This window comes from Strix aluco, chromosome 2, assembly GCF_031877795.1.
Source record: "Strix aluco isolate bStrAlu1 chromosome 2, bStrAlu1.hap1, whole genome shotgun sequence".
NCBI lineage: Eukaryota > Metazoa > Chordata > Aves > Strigiformes > Strigidae > Strix > Strix aluco.
Genome location: NC_133932.1, coordinates 8,767,447 through 8,779,448, shown reverse-complemented (window position 1 = coordinate 8,779,448; position 12,002 = coordinate 8,767,447). Strand labels below are relative to the sequence as shown.

General features: G+C 41.7%; 1 protein-coding gene across 29 annotated transcripts in view; it reads right to left on the bottom strand.

Annotated features, from left to right (window-relative positions):
* LOC141917559 (rap1 GTPase-activating protein 1-like) overlaps window positions 1-12,002 on the bottom strand; it is a 65,586-nt gene that overhangs the window by 26,705 nt on the left and 26,879 nt on the right. For 17 of the 29 annotated variants that reach the window (XR_012621371.1, XM_074810884.1, XM_074810954.1 and 14 more), the window contains 8 exons: window positions 11,302-11,431; window positions 10,888-11,043; window positions 8,980-9,051; window positions 8,713-8,799; window positions 7,509-7,643; window positions 5,787-5,933; window positions 4,442-4,545; window positions 2,055-2,159 (listed from right to left, as the gene is read on the bottom strand). Coding sequence is in view for 23 of the 29 variants with exons in the window: in XM_074810884.1 (XP_074666985.1) it covers window positions 2,055-2,159; window positions 4,442-4,545; window positions 5,787-5,933; window positions 7,509-7,643; window positions 8,713-8,799; window positions 8,980-9,051; window positions 10,888-11,043; window positions 11,302-11,431 (936 nt within the window). In the remaining 6 variants the exon portion in view is untranslated. Of the gene's footprint in view, window positions 1-1,262; window positions 1,719-2,050; window positions 2,160-4,441; window positions 4,546-5,786; window positions 5,934-7,508; window positions 7,644-8,712; window positions 8,800-8,979; window positions 9,052-10,887; window positions 11,044-11,301; window positions 11,432-12,002 lie in introns of those variants that run through there. The other 12 variants (XR_012621376.1, XR_012621374.1, XR_012621373.1 and 9 more) reach the window with 8 other exon arrangements.

Below are 12,002 nucleotides of genomic sequence, written 5' to 3'. Positions count from 1 at the left end.
GCAATAGTGTGCTAATACTGTCTTGGTGAAAATGGTGTGCTTTACATGGTGGAGTTACATGTCCTTGATTCCCTGTCCCAGACACAATGCAGAAAGTATGACTGCACGTGGGCTGGTCCCTAACTCTGAAATCTCCACTCTAACTCTGGCTAATCACCAATTGTGCAAAACACTATGCTACATCCCACCTTGCAAACAAACTGTCCAGGAATGGGCTGAACCACTACAACTGTGAGAAGACTTTTTCTGGTGATTGTACTAGTGGTTTTGAGTCCATATTGGAAAAAGATGCATGGAGAGAATCATGGGGACAGAAGTAGACAGACTGACAAATCATGCCTCATGTACATAACAATATTCTGCAATATCATTGTTAGTGAAATCCCATTCTATGTTTGCTCTCTGAAAGCATGCGATACCAATCTGAAACAACCATTGCAGCTGTCTCACCTCCCCAGCCGGTGAATGGAGAATGGGGGTTGGGAACTGGGGGAAGCCCACAATCAAATGTGGAAATCAGGAACAGATGTCAAGAAAGCTTCATGATTTTTTTTTTCCAAGACATACACACATTCTACAGTAGGGTAACCAGGACTAACCAAGCTGTGAGATGTTTTCTTACTAGACAGAATTCTTGCTGATTATGAGAGGTTACTTCAGCTACCTAATCAGAGCAAGAGTCCCTCACATGCCTAGCCAGGAACTTCTAGTTCACTAACAAGGTCCCAGGCAGGACAAGGAAGGGGAGGTGGAATGATGTGGTAATGCTGGAAGATGGGGTTTGCTGACCAATCAGCAGTTCCATGCCCTGCATTCTCTCTTGTCCTTGGCTGCCAGAGCTAGCATGTTAAATGGTCTGTATCTCCTAGCTGTGTTCCCATCCTCCTCCCCACCAACATTTTGGACACCCACCCAACCCAAAAACTAGTATCACAAAAACATACTTACCAGAACTCTGCCCCTTGACTGTGACAAAATTCTGGACAGTCCTACAGAATACAATTGGGTAGCTGAACTACTGCAGATAGTCACCAGCCTGTAATTCTTAGGGAGCACTGAGTCTAGTTGGAAGGAAAGCCCTTCCTTGTCAGACTTGGCACCTGGAGCAACTACAACCGTTCTGGTTCTAGGGCACCTCCTAAAATTTTCTTAGAGCAGCCCCAGGCCTGAGAAAGGGACATGCCCTACCACAAAGTACTCAGTTCTCTTTTTGCCACAGGTCTCATCCAAGTTCTCATGCAAAAAAATCAGATGTGGCAAGCTGTTCCAGAAAGTCAGCTGCAGTCTTGGATTTAGAGACAGGCTGCTCTGGAGTCTTGGAAATGTAAACGTGGTTTCTGTGAAGTCCTGAAGTATTCTAAATAGGATCGTATCCCAGCATAATACAGCTTAGTAACATCAAAGCTGCACTATGAGGAAAGTGTATTTTTCCAGTTTTTGACCACCAGAAACTGGAGAACTATTTTGCAGACTACTGCATGAAGTGTTTTGCAGGAGAACACTGGGTGTGATATGGCGTGCTTTAGTAAAGAAACATAAGTGCAACACATGAGACCCTGCTGTAATACTTTGGGAGGACTGAAGACAGGCTAGTTGATGCTGGTTGGGAGCAGCAGCATGAATCCTGCTTAAAGGGGCAGAACTTGAGTACAACCCAAGATCCCAACATACCCTTGTCCAAGCTTCTCCATGAAGCTCCAAAGTCACTCCAGAGCAAACTATAGAGGAAACATATACATGAGTAAGCATGGATAATTGGACAGCTAGGGCCTTGTGTATCCTGTTGGATGCAAGCTAATACTGCAGTAAAGATACAGCCAAAATCACCTGTAAGTGGTCCAATCTTTCTTCACTGGCTGTTTAAGAAAGCTGAGTTCCTCACTTACATGCTCTGCATTACTGTGCCACAGCCAGACATCTAACTTTTAAGATGCTGCAATGCCTGATGTGAACAATCTCAGCAAGGACTTCAACAGAGCAAGACATGCACTACACTTAAGCCGATACCAGACACAGTGAGGATCTTTCAAATATTAAATTTATTTTCAACTCACTTGCTCTTCCTGCTGGGGAACTCTGGGGAGCTGGGACTGGATGATCCATCAGACTTCAGGTCAAAGAAAGTTCCTGGACTGTCCAGCACCTTCTGCATGTCTCTGCTGGGACAAAAGAGAAACCAGCTATACCACAGCGCCAGAGTTAACCACTATCTATTCTTACACTTCCTTAGAAGCCACAAGATAAAGCTGGATCTCTCATATACACATGAAAGTGAAGCAAATGCAGTTGTGTGGAAAAGGGCAGACTCCTTAAGATGTGACCTGTTGAGGGCAATATATTAGAAATGGCCAACTTTAACCTCCTTTTGAATTGATATAAATGCCTAAATTAATTTCATTATTCTCCTTTTCCTTCTACTCTCCCTGTTTCATTGGTCTTAAGATGTAGGATTGATTAGGGAGCTTTTACATTTATTGCATAAAGAAAAAGGATTCAGCAAATCCTCTTTCAGGATGGTTACAATAGTTTTATTGCTACTAGCACTCATCAAGATACTTCTGAAGAAAGCTGTCTGTGTGAGTAACTGAATAGAAGGGTATGTTTAATACAGGATTGGAAAACCTGGGGTTTCATTGGGGGGTTTTTTTGTGGCTTCAGTGATGGAGTTCACAAAGCTCCTCCCCTGCTCTCTTGGTCAGTTGATCCTACGTGTACCCCTCACATCACAGTTCCTCATGCCCTCACTTGTGCTAATACAACTGTTTGTGAGACTGGAAATTATCCCGACAAAAAACAATCATGAAACTAAAACAGCCCTGAAACTTCTATAACACATGAAGAAGCAGGATGGACTGGGTCAGCTCTGTCTTCAAACCTTGCATATCGTTAAACTACAGCTTCAGGGTGAAGTCACACACAACGTGTTGAGCTCACTGTTGTCAGAGAGCCTGCTCCAGCCTCCTTCACTCTTGCTGAGTGTACTCTCCATCAGCCCTGGTACCCATCAGACTTCTCTATAAGCAGACAATTAATCCAATGAAAGAAAGTTGATGCTTCTTCTGTTAGATTATGGGGCTGAATCAGTTCCACGAAGGGTCACTAAGCATCTGAGCCATCACAAGGAATGGGACAGGATTGGGTAGTTCAAAGAGACACTGGGAGAGGGCAAGTATGATATCTGTGCTCTTCAGTAGCAATGAACTGTTAGAACAGACCAGTTGCTAGTGAAACTGCACCTTCAAGAACCACCCAAAAAGTCTTTCACAAAACACAAGGCTCACTGTTCCTCATATCTAAGATTACAAATAAGCAAAAGCTAAATAAACCCAATAGCTTACCAATTCCCTCCTAGCAAAGAGCAGGAAAAAAAAAATAAATCCAGCGTTTTTCCTTGTTGTAGAAAACTTTTACAGGTCTTTTAAGGGGATAGTGAAGGACGTTGTGTACAAAAAGTAATGGATTGAGGGGCACAGCTGCCTAAGGTACAAAACTATTTAAAGTAGTGAGGAGCTGTGGCTACTGTGTTGGCTTAGACTGTTACAGGGAAGTCGTCTTGGAAGATTTTATTTTCCTCAAAGAAAGCTCCTTACTATTTTTATTCAGATTAGGTCATCGGCACCTCATTAAGGAAAGATCCAAGAGAATAACTAGGAAGAAGGCAAAATGTACTAATTCTTCCTGTTGTGAAATCACTAGTTTCCACATTAAACTAGTGATTTTCCGCTTTTACACTGAGTCTTTAAGCTGTTCACTGGCATTCTCGCAACTGTGAAAACTGTATATTAGATGCAGAACACTCATGTGACTTTTGAGACTCTGTATAACCTTAAAATTTATCGATTTAATCTCTCATGACTAGTAGACTTTTGAATGGTTATCATTCTGTCAAATACGCCAAATCACTCCTTGAACCTGTATGTCACCCCTTATTTATTTCTCAGACCATCTAACTTAAATGCTAATCATTTTGATTTAGAGCTTTTTTAAAAAACCCTTTAAGATATCAGAAGTTTTATCTATTTGAACTTTTTCACATGAAAACAGACAAACAATCAAGGACCCAATTCCCCCTTCCCAAGTAGAAGCCTTTCATCTGACTCTTACCTAAAAGTAGCGAATACAGGAGAATCGAGAGTCCTGGATCATAATGCACAACATTTAAGAGCAATCTTACTATGTTCTTCCACCGATCTCCTCCCTTCATCCTCAAATATTGATTCTCCCCATTTCCAAATGTCTTTTTTTATTTTGTTTTTTTCTGTCATTTGTCCATTTCTCCATTAGCCAATAATCAGGCTTTTCTTCCCATGCCACCCACTTCCATTTCAGTTCTCAGGCCAGTCAATTCCCTTTCTGGTTTCATATATATGCCTTTTTATCTCCCTTTTCTCATCTCCTCCTTTTTTTTTCTCTCTTTGTCTCATCTTCCCATGGCCCATACCTCTTTTCCTCCTGTATGTTCTCAATGCCAATGGCACTACTCCGTCGCCCATGGAAGCGGCTGGCTCGAGTACGTGATGGGCTCCTACCAGGCAAGGCAAAAGACTAGAAAAAAGGAAAGTGTGACAGAAAGGAGGGAGGGGAAGACATGAAAAACTGTGGAGAACTGTAGGCATGGGAGAAGGAGTTTGCAACGTGGATCCAGATCCTCTCCTTTACTCAGCAATACAACAGCACGGCTCAGTTTCACCGGTGCAAGAAGGAGTTCGGTCAGTGAGAAAGAGAAGCTAGAGCTTACAAAGACAGTCTGAGAAGGAGACAGAGAGATATAGAAACAAAGGCAGAACAAGATACGCAGCCAGTATACAGAGAAAGAGGCTCAGGAAGGGAGGTATCCCCATATGATGAGAGAAGGAGAGGCAGAATCAGAAAGGTAGAGAAAATCAGTAGTTAAAGGAGAGAAGAAGGCAGCAAACTCAAGTCATTACTATTCTGTGACTTTGTTGTGCTGACATAAAGAATGCATACAACTGAGTAAATTGTCACCAGGAAATTTCCACCGTGAAAGGCACTTTCTGGGCTTACTCAGAGATGGTTTTTGTCATTTGCCTATATTGACGTCACTAGTGCAGAGACCACAGTCAACTAGATGCACTTTCACCAGGGTTACCATATTTCCAATATCAGAAATACAGATCCTTTTCTGGAAACATTTGTCATGGATTTATTATGGTCACGCTGATGAGGTATGTTTGGTATCCCTATCAAATAAGAAAGGCTTTGATAGTGACTAGAAATATTCACTCTTTTCCTCACCCCCAACATTATTAACTCCGCTGTTTGTTCCCAACATGCAAATTATATTTACAGAAAAACAGCACCTTGAATAAACATCGTGCACCTGTTTATATTACAGAAAATAATCTGATTGGTGAAATTGAAGAAAATGGAACAGATCTAGTGTCCTTATGTTCTCAGCTCTTGCCATATGACAACACAGTACCATTCTGGTCAAACCACAGTGCATGCATGTTTTTAAGGTATGGCAACGTACAGGATCTAATCCAGAATAGCAGAGATAGATGTCTGATGTAGAATCATGTTTGGCCTTCTTCTCCCAGTCTGCATCAAGCTCAGCTCTAGTTTACAGATGAACTGGGGCTAGAGATAGGCACAGACAAAACAGACTGCAACACATGCTGTCACCACATGTGAAATGGGATACAACAAAAAAGAAGTTCACGGAAGTACAAGAGGACAAACTAATAGGGAAAGAGAAATAAAATGTCTGGGTGGGTCACGAAGGGATGCTGGGTTTCTTCCTACAGCCCACCCAAGTACCTTACCGCAGCAATGGCCTTAGGGCCCTCGGCGACACTCTGACTGAGGGCAAGGCCAGCTGTAGCTGGGCGGCTGGGCAGGGTGGCTGGCTGCTGCTTTCTCATGGATATCCCTGTGGTATCCAGGCTCTGGCTGCGGCCTCTGATCACCCGCTGAACAGAAGGGAGGCAGGGAAACAGACAAACACAGATACACGTAGAGATATGCACACGGTAGGGTAGTATGAAAAGCACCACAGATTGGGTGGAAAGTTGTGACACACCAACACCAGAACCACAGAAATCCTAACTCGTAGGAGGCAGCGTCTCAGATATCACCCATTTTTGGTCCTAGCTGATTCATGGAGCTTACTGCCAGGGAATAACTCTTCCTCAAGTATATCTTCTACTTTCACTTCCCTTGTCCTACTGCAGTAAACAGAGACTCCACACCAGTATCCCAGCAGAGTGGACAGGACAGCATCCTCTGCGGCAGTACTACCCACTACAGGCTACAAAACACAAAATCAAACTCCTGTTCAAGACTGTACGGTTCTGTCTTGCATGAGCTTGAGTGCTGATTCCAAGGGGAAAGCTGCCATATCAAAATCTGCAGCATGTGAAAAAGCCATTTTCTAAGTTTACTCAGCCTTTTCCAGCCTTATACAAAGGTCATCTGTGTACATGACATGCAAATCACAGCATCTGCTAGAAGTCAGAAAAGGACATTTTGGGATAATTAGTGTCAGACATGGATTGGTATGAAATTCCTGGTTAGCAGCAAAGGTAGGGTAGATGGATTGTAAGTAAAAATACACCTCAAAGCATCCCAGCTCAGACCAAAGCTATGCATATAGCTACCAAACCTGTATGTGAATGGATTAGTTTCACAGCCCTTAACAACTCTAACCAGCCCACCATACAAAGCAGGTGGAGATCATCTGAAGAAATGTTATTCATAATACATCTCCCTGTCCAGACAGGTAACTTATAATACAAAAGAAGCAGTGAGGCACTTCCCATAGAAGTGGGAAAGGGGAAGTAGACAGGAAAGTCATATAAGATTCTCTCTATATAATCAGTTCAAAACTCAGCTTGCCCATTTGTACAAAATCTTTGCTTTCTCATATCATCTCGATCACTTTTAAACATAAGTTTTGTCACCTGATCCTGATTTATTATAAAAAAGCATCATCTATACTGAACAAAGCTAAATTAACTCTGGCTTTTAGAGGATAAGTAAAGTATCACAGTTTTTCTAGACAGTACACTAACAGATATGTTAGAAACTCTCTTGCAGTGGCTCTTTAACTCTTTTAGTTATAATGAAAATTAATTGGAAGAGATCTGCTGTAGGAACTGAAAGCTGCTTGCTACTAGTTATTACAATTCCTCTTGCAAACACTCACTCCTTTTTCTGTAAATCATGGAATGAAACCCTATCTGACACTAGACACCAGCATGAAGCATGAAGAGTCTGACTTCTCAGGGACAGTATGGAAATCCACCCTGGACCTTGCTGTAGCTCTGTAGGAAGGAGCACAGGAAGGGGAAAAATGTCTTTTCTTGAGAGATACAGTAAAGCACAGCTGAAGGTGCTCTAAAGAAAGGCTGCTGGATGGAAAGACTTTTTTTCTGTCTCACTCTAAGAACAGCTGATCAGCAGGATCAATATTCCTTGGAGTGACACACAACGAGCTTGAGAAAAGTGTGAGCAACTGGGTAAAGCATCAATCCACTATGGCTCACCTTGAAATTCTCAAGGAAGCCCCCACTGCCGTTCTCTATCTTGTCATCCTCCCCTATGGGTAATCCCATCATACTGCGACTGCGAAGCTGCAGCTCCTCAAAAAGGCTCTCCAAGAGGGCACTCCGGGTTCTTTCCTGCATCAACATTGGGAATGAAAAACAGCCATTATTGGGAGTGGAGGGATTTTTCTTTTTTTTTTTTTTCCTGTTTTTGAGGTGTCTCACATCCTAATTTAAAAAAAAAAAGTCATCACAAAAATTACTTTAAACAGTATGAAGTGGTTTTAGCTGTATAGTTTTGGAATATATTACAATAATACCCAGCCATTTTAAACTGTTTATAAAGCAAGTCATAAAGGACACCAGTACTTTTTTTTCACAGGTGATGAAACAGAGGCATGTTTTTTCTAGATCAGGCAAGCAGCGGAGTCTGGAACAGAATTTTGGTACCTTGAACCAAAAATGAGTGATATCAGTACGTATCTGGTAGCACAATACTGAGTTTCAACTAATACAAAATTTCCTCCAGCAAAATGTATGCATCCCATTCTTACATACTCCCATTCTTACTTGAGGATTAGATCTTTACATTCTTATGAGGAGCGATTGAAGGAGCTGGGACTGTTCAGTGTGAGGAGGAGAAGGCTGAGGGGAGACCTCATCACTCTCTACAACTACCTGAAAGGACATTGTAGAGAGGTTGGTGCTGGTCTCTTCTCACAGGGAATTAGTGACAGAACAAGAGGGAATGGCTTTAAACTCCAAAAGGGGAGGTTTAGACTGGACATTAGGAAAAAATTTTTCACAGAAAGAGTGGTTAGACAGTGGAATAGGCTGCCCAGGGAGGGGGTGGAGTCACCACCCCTGGATGTGTTTAAGGGTCGTTTAGATGAGATGTTGGGGGATTTGGTGTAGGGGAGAACTTTGTAGAGTAGGGCTGATGGTTGGACTTGATGATCCCAAGGGTCTTTTCCAACTTGAATGATTCTGTGATTCTGTGATTAGAATGTACCTGTTCATATTCTGTCACGCCTGCTGTGAAATACAAAGGAAGCATCACATGGCTAAGTACAATCACATTCCATTTTCCTTTTTTAAGCAACACAATAATAGAAGAAAATAAAAAATTATACTGTATTTTCTTAATTTGGCAGTAATATATTTTTTATAATTTTTAATGGAAATAACCAAGTAAGAGACCCACCTCTAATTTAGCAAATTTCTCAGCTCGATAGCAGCTGTACTCAGCATTGATGAGCTTGACCAGGAGGAATTCACGAAACTCTGCACTCTACAAGACAAGATGAAGACCAGAGATGAAAACAGCAATAAGAATATCATATGAGAAAAGCTCTGCCTTACTACTCTTTAGACCTCCAAAGTCATCTAGCCAGACTGACAATACTGACTCAGAACACAAGGGTGTGTACCATATCCCACTGCCATCTAACACTGGACCAGAGCAACAAACCTTTCTAAATATGGCTGGATTTGGCAGAGGGGGTCCAAAGAAGGGGACATCATCTCGGGCTGTGACTGAAACCTGAAACAATAGAAGGGGAATAAAATAAGTATCATAACACAAGTGACACTATCAAAGCCTTCAAAGTACTGTGGTAGATATGATCCCTCATGAATCATTGACATATCCAGAAGAGATCTATTATGCTGTCCTGTGCATTCATCTGTCTCTGAGCTCAGTGAATGGTTGTGCTGATTTATCTCCCAGAAATTCAGTCAGCTAGATGTGCACACAGTAAGTGCAACAAAAAACAATTTTTTCTAAAAAATATTTTTAATAATAAACATACATATTTGTAATAATAAACAGTATGTTTAAAACAAAAACTTAAGATGCTTCTACTCTGTCCGCAAGATTTACCCCCACTAGAAGAACCTTTGTCAAATGGTTGTACTGACCTATGTTTTTGACAGAGAATGCTCAGTGGAGATACTCCCCTCACTGTGCAGTGTATCTCAGTGACATCATCTCCAAGTCACGTGTGGTAAATATACAAAAGCACTTTCCCAGTAAGAGCTAAGGAAATGCATGCTTTTTTTTTTTTTTAAACATGCTCCTACCTGACATACCAGTGCCAAAAATTGTAACTGTAATACAGTCCAGTTTTTACATACTGTCACTTGGCTCTTCACAGCACTTACCTATAATTATATGCAGCTATCTTACCAGATACATAGAGCACTTAAGAATATTTCACAGGTGGGGTTTTTTTGTCATTTTTGAGATGTAACAATATCATCATTTGCCATTTCATACAGCAGGGAACAATGTCAGAAGAACTTAACAGCAACTGCCTCAAAATAACACTCCATTGTAAATGTCACAGAGCCAATGAGAGGCAGGAGATTAATGAGAAGAAGGAGGAAAGGGGCTCTTGATTTAGTTCAGATTTCTTACATTGTAGGCCAGCTCCCCTAATTACAAGGCCTTCCTCTCCCTCCCAGTAGATATCTACCAGATAAAATCCTGCTTCGTGTTTTTAATTTTCTGATTGCAAAAACTGATTCAAAGAAATAAGTGCCATTAATATTCCAATTTAACCACTAGGCACTAAAGCTCAAGTAAATGGAACAATAGATGGAAAAAATCTTCCCAAACTGCAGTCTCTTAGTTAGTAGAATGCTCCCAAGGCAAAATGAGTTAAAACCCCTTTGGAAAAGCCTTTACAGAAAACTCTGCGTTGGCTCTAGGGTCCTGACTAGAACTATTTCTTTTTCATTAAATGATGCAAGCAACCCTATTACACTGACAAAAACAACGGCATTGCAGACAGGCAAAGATGAAAACAATAGTAGGAAGAGACAAGACAAATGGCAAGTTCTCCAGTTCTTTCTCTTGTCATTAAAAGAATCCAGTGAATTTCTGCGCCCTACAAAACAGCGAGTGAGAGGAGATCTGAAATCCTATGGCCCTGATAGCCAGGCCAACCAAGTTACCAAGAAATTAGGCCAACCAGCTGTATCTAACCTGCAGTCTCAGGCAGTGCAAGGTCTCAGCATTGTGCTGTGCAGCATGTGCAATGCAGACATGGCTGTCAGGTGAATGAGTTTTACCTGGCTTACATAATACAAGCAAGACATCCCCCAAAATGGGATCAGTTGCATCTCATGCTCTTTAAACATAAACAAAAATTTTTATCTGAATTTGTCCTGCTTCAATTCCCAAGCTTTAAGCTTCAGAAATGCATCAGCTACTTTGAAAATACACAACTACATTCTAGTTCCATGTGTAGATACTTAACGAATTCAGATGGCAGCTGGCTGAACCTGTACCTCTCCCAAAGGCCCAAGAATAGGTTTCCACTTCAAGGATCAGTATCAGTAAATCAGTACGGAGAAATCTGTTGACTCTGTTTACCTTGTAGAGAGTGTCCCCAGTGGTGCCATGAGTGAGCTGAACTACCACATAAGCATGTAGGAAATTAGAAGCAATCATATCAGGGACAAAAGGTGTGCTTTCATCCTGGAAGATGATGGCTACAATGTCATTCCCAATGTGACGCTTCCGCTGAAGCTGCAGAGCAAAAAAATAATAAAGTGAGAAGGCAGGTGAAAAAGAGCAGAACAGTATGATGGGGCCTCAAACACCAGTCTGCCTACAGCATCTCCAACCCATCTGTTCAACCAAACTCCTCATCACTACTTTTACCACTACTCCAGCCATAATTCCCAACATTATGCAGTTAGGTATTCTCCCCTCTATGCAGTCCCTCATCAAATATCCCTCCTCTCTTAGCCACACTGTCGTATTCCTTAGTTCTCCTTCCAATACCTGCTGGGAATCTCCCTCTGTGAAGGGCAGCTTTGTAGACACATGAAACATGATCTCCTTGCCCCGGAAATTTGTGTAGACTGACTCAGTGCCTGTTTGACCTCTGGTAACATCCAAGCCTCCCCGGAACCTGAGCAAATCCATACCACACCATAGATCAGGAAGGACAGAGATGAGAAAGTGGAGAGAAGAAAGATGGTATCAATAATAGTAGCTTGGTACATCAATATTATCATAGGTAATTTTTAAGATATCAGTGATAGTGAGGCACCAAACCTTGCCAAAACAAATACACTGACTGAAGCTGCACACTGTTTCTGCTCATGAACATACTTCCTTGCTAAAAGCTATGAAGCTAAACCAGGGATCCTCAAAGGAGCATCTTTCTTTGGCACTCTGAGAAGCACAATCCATATTTTAAAACTACAGAAAGGATGGGCTGCCCCACAGAAAGAAACTAAAACAATACTGACTCAAACCATTGTGAAACAAAAACTTACATTCACACAGACAAATAAAAGTATTTACTGACACTCTGGGTCAGGAGACCTGTAAATGAAAATACCAGTAGAGACCTAAGCTCCAACTTGTTCCCAGACAAGATGGCTGACAAAAGCATTCTGGGCTCCTCCACCTGCACTGAGATTCAGAGGACACAGCAGGGCTGTTTCTGAAAGCAGGGCTCTAACAGAGTTGCAGAC